Source organism: Mastomys coucha, unplaced genomic scaffold (assembly GCF_008632895.1).
Source record: "Mastomys coucha isolate ucsf_1 unplaced genomic scaffold, UCSF_Mcou_1 pScaffold15, whole genome shotgun sequence".
In the NCBI taxonomy this organism is placed as follows: Eukaryota; Metazoa; Chordata; class Mammalia; order Rodentia; family Muridae; genus Mastomys; species Mastomys coucha.
This window is the reverse complement of record NW_022196897.1, coordinates 103,349,103-103,365,251: the sequence shown is the minus strand read 5'-3', so window position 1 is coordinate 103,365,251 and position 16,149 is coordinate 103,349,103. Positions and strand designations below refer to the sequence as shown.

Here is a 16,149-nt window from a genome sequence, read left to right as displayed (position 1 = left end):
GGCTTCCTGCTGTGGACTCCGTGGAAATGCTTCCCAGGTCGGAAAGAGCGGTCCAGCCTAGGAGCACGCGTGAAGGCTCTGGTGAGTCTGCTGCCAGTGGTACTTTGGGACTTGACTACAGATCTGACTCAGACAGCTCTGGAATGGATGGCTCTAAGTGCTGAGGTGCCCAGCAGCCCCTGTGGTGCTACAGAAGGAGACGTAAACATGGGCGACAGCGTTAAAATTATGGACTGAAAATCTAAAATATATGCTGTTTCAAATGTGTGTATACAGACTGTGGGGCCAGTGCAGAATGACTCTGGAGACCAGAGTCTGATGGCCAGAAGTTTCATAATGGTGGCTGACCACCACATATGCACCATGACACCCCAACCAACACAGGTGTATGCGCATACACACACACACACACACACACACACACACACACACATTAAAACAACAACAACAGCAGCAGCAACAAGAAGAAAATCCTCAGGATTTTGATTCTCACCAAGGAAGTAGTTTATTTATGGGAAGCCTCTCAAGGAATAAAGACTCTCCTAGCAGTGAAAATAAAAGATAGCACAATGTGTACATCTCTTCATGGACAATATCTCCCAGTAGACTATTCCATTAATAGATCCTGAGCAGAGTTTTAAGTCTTGCCTGTAACACTATGTAAAGAAAGATGCTTTGGTCAGACTCTAATCTGTGTACCAGTGAAGAAAGGCTTCCAAATCAGGAGGATTCCCATAAATCTTTATTGTTCAGCTTATCACCATGGGGACAGGTGGCATCAGTATAAACAACTCTTATCCTGAATAAGTGGGGATGTGTGTGTGTCTGTGTGTGTGTGTGGTTTTTGTGTGTGTGTGTGTGTGTGTGTGTGTGTGAACACTGTTGATGTTTTCTTATTGAGTCACCATCACAAAACTAATACAGAGTGCTGTAGAGCTGGAGAGAATTCCTGGAAAGAGCTGGCCCACGTACCTAGATATATCAGTTGGTTTTTCTACATTGTCTAGATCACAGAACATTGTGTTTGAGAAGAACCTGGCAGTAAGTTCTGTACATATTCAGGGACCAAGGCAGCTCCTTGGAGTGACCCTGTCTGGAGCTCTGGATATTCTGGGCTCTGCTTAGCACCATGTCCTTCCCATAGTCCATGGCTCTGCTGTCAGATTGGCTTATTAGCAGGCATCCTCTAGGCAAATGCACAAGAGCAAGCAGTGTCCTTAGGGGGATGCCGAAGATACACAATGGACCAAGGAAGGATAGGCTGTGTGGTATATCTGAAGATGGGCCCTGACCAGCTTGACGGGCTTCAGGCTCCATATCTAGGAGTCTGAGGGTTGAGTTTAAAGCCGGCTGTGCTGGGGCATCTCTGCAGCTGCAGCTCTTCAGTCCCAAACAGGCCTCCATCCAGTATGTCATTCTGACTTAGAGTTTAGTTTGGAAACTCTGACGATGACATACATACTCCCAAAATGCATAGCTGCACTGCAGGGACTTCTGATTGCTGTCTGCCCATGTACTTTTATAAATCCATTTATTTAATAATTATTTATAAGATGCCTACTTTTCCTAATATTGAGCTATGTATGGACTTGTAACTGAATAAGGGTGACATATTTTTTCCCCAATGAGAGAGAAACAAATGGCTAATAATAATTAGGGATGTGCTATAAAGACACAGCAGGGTATTGTAATGTACAGTGGAGGAAGAAATGCATGTATTTAAAACAGAGAGATAGTCAGAGAAGGACTTTTGGAGGAGACAGTGTTTAAACTAGAACCTGGATTAAAAGGAACCAAACTTATGAAGAACATTCCAAGCAATCTAGAAACGCTACACAAAGACACATGTGGTTAGCGTTAACCTTGGTGTAGCTCAAGAGCAGCCAGAGAGCTGATGTCCTGCAAACCAGAGGAGGAAAGGTGTGGGGTTAGGCCGGCAGACACCAGATTGTACACATAGGCCCTGGAGGCTGACACATTGAGAGAGCTATAAGAAATCAGGCTTGGCTGGAAATAGGAGTCTGGAGAGAGGAAAAGCCTCCTTTGGGACATGAATCTGGGGTCGTCAGCATTTTGGTGGAAAGTCACGGGAAAAGGTAGTCTAACTAGGAAGAAGCTGTAGCAGAGATGAGTCCCTGGAAAAGACCAATCAGAAGCTGAAGGAAGTGAGAGGGTAGGAACAAGCTAGGAGAATGTAGGCTGTAAAAGCGGAGGGGGAGGAACCATCAAAGAGAGGGGGAGATGAGGCCATTGTTAAGCAAAATCTAGAATTTCACTGTCTAGTGTGTGGGTCACTAGTTACAGGTACTGGTGGGTTTTGTTTTGTTTTTGTTTTGTTTTATTTTGTCAACTTGACACAAACGAGGGTGATCTGGGAAAGGGAATCTTAATTGAGAAAAATACTAACACAGATTTGGCCTGTGGCAACTCTGTAGGGCATTTTCTTGACTAATGATTGCTGTGGGAGGGCCCAGCTCACATGGGCAGTACCACCCATGGACAGACAGGGCAGGGAACGTGAAGGTAGCCCCTGGAGAGCAAGCCAGTAAGCAGCACTTCTCCATGGTCCTCTTCAGTTCTTGATGCCAGGTTCCCGCTTTATCTCTTGCCCTGGTTTCCTAGATGATACACAGTGACGGAATGTGAGCCAAATACGCGCTTTTCTCCCCAAGTTGTTTTTGATCATGGTGTTTATGGCAGTGACGGAGAGCACACTAATTCACTGCTTGTGGCCTCTAAGCACTTTAAATGTGACCACTTCAAACTGAGATAGTCTGGAAATGTAGAAGCAAAACCAACCAACCAAACAAACAAACCACACTGGATTTTAAAGATGGCACAAAAGCAAGAATGTGAAAATGTTTATCAATAATTTATCAGTAATGATGTATTGAATCATATATTTGGGATTTAATTGGATTAAATAAATCACAATGTTTAGGATTAATTGGGTCAGGTAAAATATATCATTAAAATTCACTTGCTTCCCTCTGTAAGATACTAGAAAATTGTAAAAAAAAAAAAGTGTGGCTTGCACTGTGTTTCTGTTGGGTTGTTCTACAACGTGAAAGTCATTCGCAAATTTGAGAAGAGTAGGCAGCCTGATGGGCAGAGCCAGCAGTTAGTGCATACACAAAGCCCTGGGCTTGATTACAAACACTTTATAAACTGGATGTGGTGAACACACTCAGAGGGATCAGAAGTTCAAGGTCATCGTTGACTACAATGCTAGTTCAAGGTCACCATGGGCTATATGAAACCTTGCTTTAAAAGAAAAAAAATAAAATAAAATAAAAATAGACTGCCTGAGACCTGGCTGATTTTTTTTTTAATACTGCCAATAAGACTGCTCCATCATTGCAGAGTATCTTTTGGAATTAAATAAAAAGTAGCACTGAAATTTCATGTAGAATTTTTGGTATGTGTGTGCTCTAATAATTTTGCACAAATTGACACTATATCCTGGAATAGCCTTGAAATAAACTCTTAACATGTTAAAATGTTTAACCTGTGTTTTATTTCTTTTCTTTTTTTTGTCATCTTTCCTCTTTATTTAAATCCTTAATTCACTTTTACTTTTTTTTTTTTCTTTAACGTATCTGGACAGGAAACTTCATGGTGTTATGGTCAACTTGCCGCACAACAGTGTTCAAATCTGTCACCAACAGGTTCATTAAAAACCTGGCCTGCTCCGGGATTTGTGCCAGTGTGGTCTGTGTGCCCTTTGACATCATCCTGAGCACCAGCCCTCACTGTTGCTGGTGGATCTACACAATGCTCTTCTGCAAGGTGCTCAAATTCCTACACAAGGTGTTCTGCTCTGTGACTGTCCTCAGTTTTCCTGCCATTGCTCTGGACAGGTAACTGAATTTATTTAACTTTCAGTCGTGTGTGTGTGTGTGTGTGTGTGTGTGTGTGTGTGTGTGTATAGGTCTGAAGAGGGTGTTAGATTTTCATCCTCTGGAGTTGGAGTTACAGGCATTTGTGAGCTGCTCAGTGTGGGTGCTATGAACTAAACTTGGGCCCTCCAAATGAGCAGCAAGTGCTCTTAAATAAACACTTAGCCATCTCTCCAGCACAGAGATTTTGTTCTTTTAAATGTTTTGAAAAATGGGCATCATAATGTGAATGACGTAGTTAATGCTGGTTTCTTTTTTAGTTTGCTTGTGACCATCAGAAAGAGAATGTGTGTCCAAAACGCAGTCCTAAAAGGAAGAGTTGGTTTATGCACCAGGATGCTACTGGACCCTGGTGCTGTTCCAGCCTGCTTGGGATTGGTATTTGCACTGCGGTCTGAAGTGGCTTGCTCATCTGGTTGATAACTTTGCAATTAGGGCTCTTTGATGCAGGATGAAAGTGTTTCTGGGAGAAAAGGAGAACGATTCAGTGGCTATTTAAGGGATGGTTAGATGGACCAGAGGATCCAGAATTCTTCTGGAGGGATTCGTTCCAGGGTTTCACACAGCCCTGTTGGTACTTTTCTCGTTCATCACCTTCAGTGGATGTTTGTAAATAGATCAAATGCCTTAGTTACTGCCGTGGGCTCCTCACTTGGATGGAGAGCGCTTGCCTCAGTTTACCTTATGATGGGATTATGATGCTTTGATGTCTGCTGGGTCATTTCATCATGGCAAGCGTCCTTTTATAGTTCCCTTCTGCCCAGGTCGAGTCCCTTTTTTGTTTTGCTTTTTAAAGGTGGTGTCTCTCTGTGTTGTCTAGCACAGCTTCAAATTCTTAGGTCCAAGTGATCCTCCTGCTTCAGCCTTTCTATTAGCTGGGACAATAGGTGCCCATCACCACATCTGGTGTTAGCGAAGGGCTAGGCCTTCACTTTTACATCATGGACCTTTTTTTTCAGCAAGTTTTTAGTATATGTGCTGCTGAAGCGAGCACTCAGCAAGTTTTTAAAAACAGCTTTGGGGTGTAGATTACATGTTATAAAAATCACCTATTTTAAGATTCAAGTCAGTGAGCTTTAGTATCTTCTTTGAATTGTGCCTGTACTACAGTCTACAGTGTCAGAATTTCTGTAACTTTCCCATGAAACCTCATGTTGGTTGGTCCTTGCTCCCATATCCGCCATTCCTATCACCATACCCCAGGCAGCCCCATATCTGCTTCCCAGCTTTGTCTGCCTTTGTGGGGCAGTTCATGTAAGAGGAATCACACAGCTCAGGGTCTTTTGCTTCTAGTCTCTTTCACTTAGCATGTCAGAGCATGTATCAGCATCCCATCACTTTCTTATGGGCACATAAAAGTCCATTTTGGGCCCACCACAGTTTGGTTATTCCTTTATCAATTGATGGTTATGTGTTTCCCAGTTTTTGGTTGCTATGAATGCTGAAAGTTTTTTTTTTTTATTTTATATTTAAAACTTTTACTTTATGTGTATGTGCATTTTGGTTGCATATGTGTATGTGTCTGGTGCCTGCAGTCGGAAGAAGGCCTGAGATCCCTTGGAACAGGATAAGTTGTGTACTGCTATGTGGGTTCTGGGAACTGAGCTCAGGTCCTTGGGAAGAGCTACGGATGTTTATAACCACTGAGCCATCTCCCCAGACCAATGCGGAAAACTTCTAAAGAATAGGACTCAATGAGAATGGATTGTATAATTTGGATCATATTATTGTACCACATATTATACCATAGATCAGCACAATAGTTTGTTTTGTTGATCTTAGACATGAAATTATAAAAACAAAAAAAATTATTGTTTTACCTCTTGGCTGAGAAGCCATTGTATTTGAAAAACTATCACTCATACAAAAAAAGTAAACAAATGCTTTAGTAGTAAATCCAGGCTGATAAGTTCTTACTTTATTATTCAGAGATACAAGTTAATTGCAGACATCAGTGAGGTGCACTTGAAAAAGGTAAAAGGATCTTTTCTCTTCCTTGCATCTATTTGCTTCATGACACTAAATCTGCAAGTTAATTAGGGGGCCCTCCTTCACTTCCTGCATCCTCTTCTTAGAGATGCACACACTGAGAGCATTCTTTCTGATGAGCTGTGTGCACATCTTATATTTTATTTCCCAGTGTGTAATGGGTTGGGGAAATGATTGTGTTGAGCAGATGGGAATCAGAGCCAGGGCACTTCTTAGACCCATTTTTCATGTGTGAGAGTGGTCTCATTGGATGTCTGTAAAGTTATGATTAGAAACGTTGATCTATATTCAGAGCCAAGGTGTTTTAAGAACATGCATTGTTCATGTACAATCTTTTCTTTTCTTCCATAGGGGCCTAAATAAGTAGACCCCACTTCACATTGCTCCACCCTTCTGTGATCACCTATGGCCTGTGCAGTACTTGTATCATGTCTGTGTCTTGGAACATTCCATCACTGTCCACCATCAGACTCCACAACAGTGCCACTTTCTCTGATAGTTCCCCAGGTAGCTGTCCATGCTCTGGGCCAACGTCCTACTCCTCATGGAGTGCAGAGATGTTCCTGCTAACTTTTCAAGTTTGTAACTCAGTCTGGCACAAGTGTGCCCACAGCATCTGTTGTGGTTCATTCTCATCTGTCCCCATGAGTGAGGGACTGCCATCAGGGTAGGGAGATCAACTCCAGTGTTGGCTGTCAGTAGAGCTAATATAAAACATTGTACCACACCTCTAGTGGCAGCCCCTAGACGATGGGTATGAAACTACTCAATTCTCCCAGATCATGAATGACATGAAAACAAGGTACATTGGCAATTCTTCTTTGATAGTTACAGAATGATTAAATTGTAGCTTAGAGGGAGGAAAATCCTATGATTTTTAAAACCAATTAATCACGCAGGCCTTTCAGACCTGCCTATTGCTCTTAGAGTTATGATAACTGGCTGCTGGGCAAACACCATGTGATTGGCTGTATTTGATTGAGCTCCATCATTCATCTGGGTATCTTCTGCCGTGGGAAGCCTTAGAGGCTAATAATTGCGGTGTATGGACTGAGGGTGAATCTACTTTTGATATGTGTGTAGATACATTTGTTTTGGCAGTGGCTTTTAAGTTTCTCAGAGGCTTCTCAGTGTAGAAATTTTACAAGTTACCCCTTACCATTACATTGAAAACTTAGATATCCTTTGCTCAGGAGCAGTTAAGGATCTATATAGCCTTTATGTTGAGAGCATAGGAGATCTTAGTCCTGGTGGTGATAATTCTAAGGCTAGCCATGAATTGAATTTATTTGCTTGTTTTCCTGATAGAGTCTTAAGAGATGCCTGTAGACGGGGCTCTTCTCTGCATCTTCAGAAAACATTTTTGGCTTTTTGCCCTCCTCATTGTACCCTAGAGTCCTCAAAGTATAAAGTCTGACTTCCTGGCTTTTTCACATGATTCCACCTGACTCTGTTCTTGTCCCCTCCTGCCTACTTTTGCAGGTTTAGGTTCCCTTAATTTCAAGAGTATTTTTCTTCCCTGTGAAATGAATTTTGCTTTTATATCATGCAGGTACTATTCAGTCCTCTATCCTCTGGAGAGAAAAATATCTGATGCCAAGTCTCGGGAGCTAGTGATGTACATCTGGGCTCATGCAGTGGTGGCCAGTGTCCCTGTGTTTGCTGTGACCAATGTAGCTGACATCTATGCTATGTCCACCTGCACGGAAGTCTGGAGCAACTCCTTGGGCCACCTGGTGTATGTTCTGATCTACAATGTCACCACGGTCATTGTGCCTGTGGCTGTGGTATTCCTCTTCCTAATCCTGATCCGGAGGGCCCTGAGTGCCAGCCAGAAGAAGAAAGTCATCATCGCTGCACTGAGGACCCCACAGAACACCATCTCTATCCCCTATGCCTCCCAGCGGGAGGCAGAGCTACATGCCACCCTGCTCTCCATGGTGACAGTTTTCATCCTCTGCAGTGTACCCTATGCCACCCTGGTTGTCTACCAGACTGTGCTCAATGTACCTAACACTTCCGTCTTCTTGCTTCTCACGGCCATTTGGCTGCCCAAAGTCTCTCTGTTGGCCAACCCTGTGCTCTTCCTAACTGTGAACAAATCAGTACGCAAGTGCTTGGTGGGGACCCTGGTGCAGTTTCACCACCGGTACAGCCGCCGCAATGTGGTTAGTACAGGGAGTGGGGTGGCTGAGCCCAGCCTTGAGCCCAGCATGCGCTCTGGTAGCCAGCTCTTGGAGATGTTTCACATTGGGCAGCAACAGATCTTTAAGCCCTCGGAGGATGAGGAAGAGAGTGAGGCCAAGTATCTTGGCTCAGCCGATTTCCAGGCCAAGGAGGTGCTCACTTCCTGCCCAGAGGGCGAGCAGGAGCCACAGCTTGCACCCTCTGTGCCACCCCCTGGCACAGTGGACCCTGTATCTCGGGTGTCCCCAGTAGCCCCCGTGGAACCTGGGATATTCCCTGACAAGTATTCCCTGCAGTTTGGCTTTGGGCCTTTCGAGTTGCCTCCTCAGTGGCTCTCTGAAACCCGAAATAGCAAGAAGAGGCTGCTTCCCCCACTGGGCAATACCCCAGAAGAGCTGATCCAGACAAAGGTGCCCAGAGTGAACAGAGTGGAGCGGAAGATGAGCAGAAACAATAAAGTGAGCATTTTTCCAAAGGTAGACTCCTAGGAAGGCCTGTGAGTGCCTGGAAGCAACTGGGAGCATGTGTATCCCTCTTCTCCCCTCATTCTGGCTGCAAGCCACTGTGGGGTGATAACTCCTCCATGGGGCTTGAGGTGAAAGGGGAGTCTACATAAACCCAATGTCCTCTTTATTGAGGGAGTATATACTATCTATTGTAGTGATCTGTGTCCTTTGTCACATTCAGTGTTAGCTGGGCAGAATGGAACAGGTCTGAGCGCCTTCTCTGCACATTTTTCTGGGAGATTCCTCCTTCCCCTGTGTGCAGCAGAGAACTCAAAGGGAGCAGGCACTCCGAGGAGGCCCAGGATAATTATGGGCTTCAATGGACACAAAGAAGATGATGATTTGGTTTTTAAATTTTTTGGGTTATTTTTTTGAGACTGGATCTAGATGCAGCCCCGCTATACAGACCGGGCTGGCTTTGAACTCAGAGATCCACTTGCCTCTGCCTTCAGAGTGCTGGGATTAAAGGTCTTGCCCATATGCCCACTTAAGAAACCTATTTGGGTAGCTAAATAAGAATAACGAACAGGAAAATATCTGTACTGAGAAGACAGAGCCACGGTGTCCAATGCTGTTCCCTAGATTTTGCAATCACCTGACTCCTGTTTGCTGATACCTCTTGTCTGGATTTCTGGTTCATTAAAGCAGATAATCTTATGGTAGGATGACTGGTCCTACCTTATGGCAGACAGGGCAGTGTCTGAGGTAGCCTTTTTGTCCTTGATTATCTTTCCACCCTGTTGGTATCTCCAAGGCATCCAACAAACATACTTGCTGTCACCAGTCAGCAGTGCTGCCTGGAAACCACTGCCAACCCTTCGCTGTGTGTCCATTTAAACTGTACTTGTTCAGTGACAAGAAGGGAAGCTTTGTGGTGGTGAAGCAGGCTGGGAAAGGCCCACGATGGTTAGCCTTTCTTTCTTTGACATGATCTAGAACAAAAGACTAGAGTCAGTATAGTGGGATATATTGAATGATGTAGAGGCGCAAAGTAAAATGTCATAGTTGGAAAATGTTTGGAACTAAATGGTACTGAAGAAATGTAGGTGACATGCACTGGGTCCTTTGGCACCTTTAAGGTAAAAGTCCTTGATTGGTACAAGTGATTCTGCCCCAGGACTTGTTAGTCTGACCTATAGTCTGGGTTCACCTGCCAGTCTCATTTGCAGTATGTTCCATGATTCTGGTTCCCACTGAAACTGAGCAGAGCAGGGGGAAAGAATGATTGTGAAATACTAATGCAATACCCACCCTGATTTAGCACTTCACCCCCTACTTCCTAGTGAAGTTTCAATAGGAGCTGTGGTGGATGGGAGAACATGGTCTTTCAGCAGCTCAGTGTCCTGGTTCTCATGTGTGAGCCACTCTGGGACTGATGTACCAGGCCTAATTCAAACCCAGCCCTCCCCTCTTACATCAAGTCAGCAGCTCTGCTCTTCTTTAGGGTGTTTTGTTCTTGTTCGTGGTACTTGGTGAAGCCAGTCTGGTGTCTTGAATGGATGGGTGTTATTTACAGGCAAACTTCTCCATCTCAAAGGCAGTGGTCCTAGCAGCCCGATTAGTCATGCTGGCCCATCTCCCCTAGGCGGAAGCTCAGTCCGTGTATAGGGAGACTCCTTTTCTTCTGTTGTGTTATGTCCTGTGAACCCCAACACCTTCTCCTTGGAGAGGGAATGCCTTCCTCTCTGTGCACACCTCACAGGCTTGTTTGCTCATGGTAGAGACAGGGTACTGCATCCATCTTGAGGGCTTCCGAGGCCCTCTGGGCTCTGTGTACATGCCATCTGTAGCTCTTGGTCCTGATGCTGTGTTAATGCTGTGGCCCTCCAAGCTCATCTTTCAAAGCCTTTTTAATTGTTACAGCTTTTACTAAGGGCAAAATTAATCCATCAGAAAATTCTATGTACCTGAGAAGAACCTGTGAAATGTACTTGTGTTGCTGTCATCCTGACAGCATGTATGTATGTCTTAATAAATTCTCAACAGCAGAGTTTGGTTCACCAAATTCTCATGTGTGTTTGGAAGAGAAGGCTGATGCCTAACAGGCTGTCACCGAGTGTATTTCTATACTATTTGAAGAATAACATTTTAATAAAAATTATAAAGCTGTTTCTGAGCTCTAATGATTGTTTGCGCTGTTTTCCCTCCTTGAACGTCTCCTTAAACCTGGCCTCAAATATAAGAGAGCCGTTTGTCTCCCAAGAATGCAATCACAGCACCATAGAAACATTTTTCAATGTTGTTGTTGGATGAATGAAAATAAAATTAATTCCCCAGGAGGAGATGCCACATCTGAATGAATGTCACAAAGATGGATTCTGAGTTGTGCTGTTGATGAGTGGGTTGTGCAAATCACCCAGTAGAGCTCCATGGCAGTTGTGGCATGAAGCCTCATCAACTTTCCAGTCTGGTTCCAGTAGGGTTCTAGACTTGGGACGGTTGAGGAAATTGTCATGTGCCTCAGTTTCCTTTCTGCAAAATGGAATGATAGTTGTGACAGACTATTATTATCACCTCATCCTGGATCAGACAGAATTGTGTCTACAGTCAGCCCTTGTTGGGCTCATCCACTCTCTTCCCTGTATGCAGCCAAGGCCTACTTTCTCTGCTCTCTTCCCTGGGAGAAATTATTCCTTCTGGGGTTACTATTTACTATTTGGACATGGAAATCAGTGAAACATACCCTTGCTCCCTGCCCTTCTGCTTGACAATCACAGGAGACATATGTCCAGTTTTTAGAAGGCTAATAGAATTAAATGCCTGTTGTCACTGTTGCCTAATCAGTGCACTCCTCTTGGGTGCTTACTTGACTCTTAGTCTTTTTATCTTGATTTTTCCAGCTTCATTTATGCTCTGAAGGATTCCCTTCTCCCAAATTTTCTACCTGCACAAAGCTTTATCTCAGTCTGTGTCCAGTAAAATCCAAGGCATATGAGAGAAAGTTCAGGAGCGTGGATAAGGGTTAATTGGTGTGCCTCTACAGAGTCTGGTCCAGAGTGCAGCTAAATCAATGCCGGTCCTTAGTGTGTTTTTAAAAAGAGATCAGGGGATTTCTTTAGAATGCTATTCCGAGAACCACATTAACTGGTGCTTTCACAAGTTATTCTAACAATGATAATCACAATGCTGATACTTTGGACGGTGCCTACACAAAGCACTGTTTAAATCCCCAGGGAGAGAAACCATAAGCCACGGTGTTACTTTGGACAATTCAGAAGTCGTATCTGAAAACAAATGCATGTAAATTACGATGCCAGTGACACAGAAGGAGAACAGAACATACAGAGGGAGTCAGGAGTCACATACAAACTCAGAGTGACCTATCTACAGAGAAGGAGGCTCAAGTCCATCACCTGTAGCATGACGTCTCTACTGATGGTCACGACTGAGTCTGATTGACGGGACTGGAGAGAAGAGGCCCTCCTTGCTCTGACTCTGTGATGGTCAGCTTGTGGCACACCTGTATCCAGGGCTCGGGGCGGTATGCACTACAGACCTGGTATGTTCTAGGGGAAAGAATTTACATTTTCATGAAGGATAAGGATTAGTACTTTCATATTTTTAACTGCATCTTAATTTTTTTGAAATTTTCATAATATATCTAGTGCACTGGGATCATATTTACACCATGTCGTCCTTGCTTATGCCCGACTCCCGATAACCACTTTCCTCCCAACTAGTCTCCGTGCTACTTTTATGTCTTTTTATTTGTTTATTTTCTGACCTACTGATTTTAATTAAGGTTGTCTGCATGAGCATGGGTTGGGGGTTATTTTCTGGACTTACCAGTGGTTACACTGCTGGCTTTCAAAAAAGGACATCTCCCTCCCTGGCATTAGCTAATGCATTCAGACAGAAGTCTACCAAGGTATGATGTAACTAACACTGTAACAAAGTGATTCTCTTCGCTCAAATAGTTCCAAAACTACTAGGTTTATGCCACAACTGATGCACTACATTAGAGTTCTGTGGCCCAAAGAGAAGTGCATCATGGTAAATAAGAGGGGTGTGTATGAATAAATTAGTAATTGAGATCAGTACTAGCTCCCAGGGCAGCTTCAAAGGCCTTTGTGTGGGGAGCTTTTAGAATAAGTAGAAAGGAGCTCTGATTCCCCAGGTACAAAGCATTGGGAGCTAAAATATTCGTTCTGCTTTAGGCTCCAGCCAATGTTTTCCCTCATTTGTGCCGAGGGCATCAGTTAGCTAATCAAGAGAATAAAGTCCTGGGGCCTTTCATAAATATGGAACTGATCTCCAACATGGCTGTATGGAAACCTCCACAGCTATCCATGTCCTCAGCATTCAGGAGCCTCTTATTGTTAAGTTTAAATGAATGAATGATAGATGAATGAATAAATAAATAAAAAATACTAGCCTATAGGGCAGTGGTGAAACCTTTCTGGTGAAGATCTGCTGTTTAGGAGTGCAGTTGCTGGTTCTTAAGAATTCCTCTAAAGACTTTAATAGCCAGGGCGAATGACACAGAAGGTAGCATTCTATACCCTTCTCTCCTCAACCTCCCAGTCTTATTTGCATTCAGCAGAGATTGTGTAAGTTCTCAAGCTGTGTGTGTGTGTGTGTGTGTGTGTGTGTGTGTGTGTGTGTATGTGTGTGTGTGTGTGTGTGTGTAAATACTGACATGGTTCCTGAGGTATGTAACTGGCATGAACAAAAATTCTTCTTCCAGCTGTATTGATCAAAACTTAGTGATCCCAAATTTATTTCTGTTTTTATTCATTGCAATCCATAAATAATATAGCTTCTATAGGAGAGGGTGCTAGAACGAACACAGAAGTTTCCAACCTAAATTTCTCTATCCAGCCAGATTTCAAATGTAAAGGTAGAATAAAAACATTTACAAATAATCAATTCTCAGAAAATTTACCTCTAATGTACTCTTTCTAAAAGACACTAGAGAACATTGTCCTATAAGAAAAGGAGAGAAAGGAGGAAGAGGAGCAAGAAGAGGAGGAGGAGGAAAAGGGGGAGGAGAGGAAGCAAATAGGGGTTAGAGGGGTTGTTACTGATGACAGCAGTAGTTAACCCTGGTATCCTGAGAAGGGGGCCTTAGGGTGGTAGACAGTACATAAGGTGCTGAGGTCACCAGTCCATGATGGAATGATGTGATTTGAGACATGTCTCAGTCCACTTGTGCTCCTATGACAGGATTCCACAGACCAGATGACTTATGAAGAACAAATGCATTTCTCAGTTTTGGAATATGGGAGTTTAAGATGAAGGTGTCAATAGATTCTACTCTGTGTAGAGGGCACTTCTATGCTTCCAAGATTGGAATCTTGCTGCTGCATTATCTGGAGGTATGGGATGTGCACACATCATGGAAGTAGAAAAAGCAAGCCCATTAGGTCCATGAAATCTCTTTTATACAGGCTGTAGCTCCATTCAGAAGGGAAGAGCCTGCTCTCATGGCTTAATCACCTTGTGAAGGTCCAACATGGTAAAAGCATCATATCAATGTTAATGTGATTTTCACGTTATGGCCCTTTGTTCTGTCATGGTGTTGCCATTATAATCTTAGGATGCATGTGGCTTCCCATTCAGTGCCTAGAGCCACAAAAAAAGCAAAAGCAAAACCTACCAACCAGCCAAACAAACAAACAAAACCAACAACAAAACAAAATAGTTAAAACAAACAACAACAACAGAACCTAGGCAAAAAGAAGGCAAGGAAAACAGGCAGGTAAAGTGAAAATGTTTGGTTTCTTTGGAAACTCAGTTGTGTCATGTGACCTTTTCTAAAAACTACCTTACGAGAGGATGTTTTTGCTGAAGTAGACACATGAGAGGATGTTTTGCTGAGAAGAGACACATGGTGTTTTTCTGGAAGCTGCCTGGAAAAAGGGCATGTGATGTTTTGTTAGAGCAGATACTTGAGAGAACACGTGATGTTTGGAAAGGGTATAAATATAACCCAATAGACAGCAGAAGACACTCTGGTATTGGTTTGTGTTGCCACTTTTTGCTGCTCTTCATTGGGCTTTGCTGACACTGGTCTTCACTGATGACACTTTGGCATTGGTTCGCCTTGCCTTCTTCACTGAGCATTGTTTGTCATGAGTTCATAGAGAAAATGCACCAAAAAAGTTTTGGTGGTGTTCCAGTAGCTTCTTGCTGCTTCTGAAGACTTGTGCCAATTGGCAGAGCCTTGGGGTATCTTCAGGATCAAATTGCCATTGCTCATTTGTGAATGGTGTTTGCGAGTGGATGGAGTTACTGCTGCTGTTTCACATGAACTGAACTGCTGTTATCCTGACAACAAAGAATAAAATCATCCCCCAAAACTATTTCTAAACAGGTCCACTTTGTCCTTTGCCCTACTTATCTTTCCTTTCCACTACCTCTGGTGGGTGATGGGCCTCTAGTGTTTAAAAGTTAAAACATTTAAGAACCCTTATAAAAGTAGGCTTTGAAACATATAAGCTTCCAGGCAGGATGTCTTTATATTAGTTTCACAAATCAAGCAGCCCAGATGAAGGAAACTAGAATTCCTTAGGAAGATGGCTAAGGTGGACACATAGGAATAGCACTTGCTGAGAAGGCATGAGGACCTGAGCTTAGATTTCGTCTCCCATGTAAAAAGCCAGCTGAGGTTACACATGCATCTAACCCAGCACTGTGTAGGGCAGAGACAAGATTGTTGTTGGTCCTTGTTGACCACTAGCCTAGCTCAATGTTCAGTGAAAGATCCAGCTTTAAGGGAGTAAGATGACCAGTTGAGAGGACCCTGCTTCTCTTTCTAGCTGCACATGTATGTGTATGGGCATGTATACACTCAAATGCCTACGCCAAACACACATATCATCCCATTCCACAAACAAGAGTGTAATTCATCCCAGAAGATGGCCTCAGAGTGTATGGGCAGTACCAACTGGACTCAGTGGTGTATTAGAACAAAATGAAGCCCTTCCAAATAAAATGATGAAGCCATTAGGTTGGGAGGGGTTGGTGAGGTGGAGGTGGACCTGGAAAGAGTTAGGGAGAAGACTGGGGGGTGGGGCCTGTTAAATATGATCAAAATATATTGTATGAAAGTCTCAAGGAATTAATAAAATGATTTTTTTAAAGAATAAAACTTATAGATGCCTTGCTAGTGAGCTGTACATGGAGGCCTTTGAGAGATACAGGAAGACTCAGCAATGGGTATAGGAGATCCAAGCAAAGCAAGCAACAAGGCGATTGTGAAGTCTGCGGGGAATGGGAGGTGAGAGGGGGAATATGGACTCTCAGGGGTGAATGATGTTCACATGCACAGGCCAGTGTAAACACCAGATACTAAGTTAACCAAGGACAGGTGCTACTGAGAGAAGGAAGGAGAAGCAGGAAGAGTTGACAGTGGTAAACATCTGCTGTGACAGGAGGCAACCCTAAATGATGCAAAAGGTAGAATATGCATATTATTTAGATCTGTGGGAATATATTAAGTGTCAGGGTACAGCTCAGGTGACAACAGGTCCCCATCTCTGAGACCCATTTGTTTGATGTGTTTTAAAGCTTTTTAAGAAGTTATAATGAGCCGGGCGGTGGTGGCGCATGCCTTTAATCCCAGC

The 16,149-nt window shown here is 43.5% G+C and overlaps 1 protein-coding gene across 3 annotated transcripts in view; it reads left to right on the top strand.

The window, feature by feature from the left end:
* The window catches only part of Gpr176 (G protein-coupled receptor 176), a 114,610-nt gene extending 103,906 nt beyond the window's left edge, over positions 1-10,704 (top strand). For 2 of the 3 annotated variants that reach the window (XM_031371443.1, XM_031371445.1), the window contains exons 2-3: positions 3,608-3,860; positions 7,441-10,704. In XM_031371443.1, coding sequence (XP_031227303.1) covers positions 3,608-3,860; positions 7,441-8,563 — 1,376 coding nt within the window. In that variant the 3' untranslated portion in view covers positions 8,564-10,704. The remainder of the gene's footprint in view (positions 1-3,607; positions 3,861-7,440) is intronic. The other variant, XM_031371444.1, reaches the window with a different exon arrangement.
* The last annotated feature ends 5,445 nt before the right edge of the window (positions 10,705-16,149 follow it).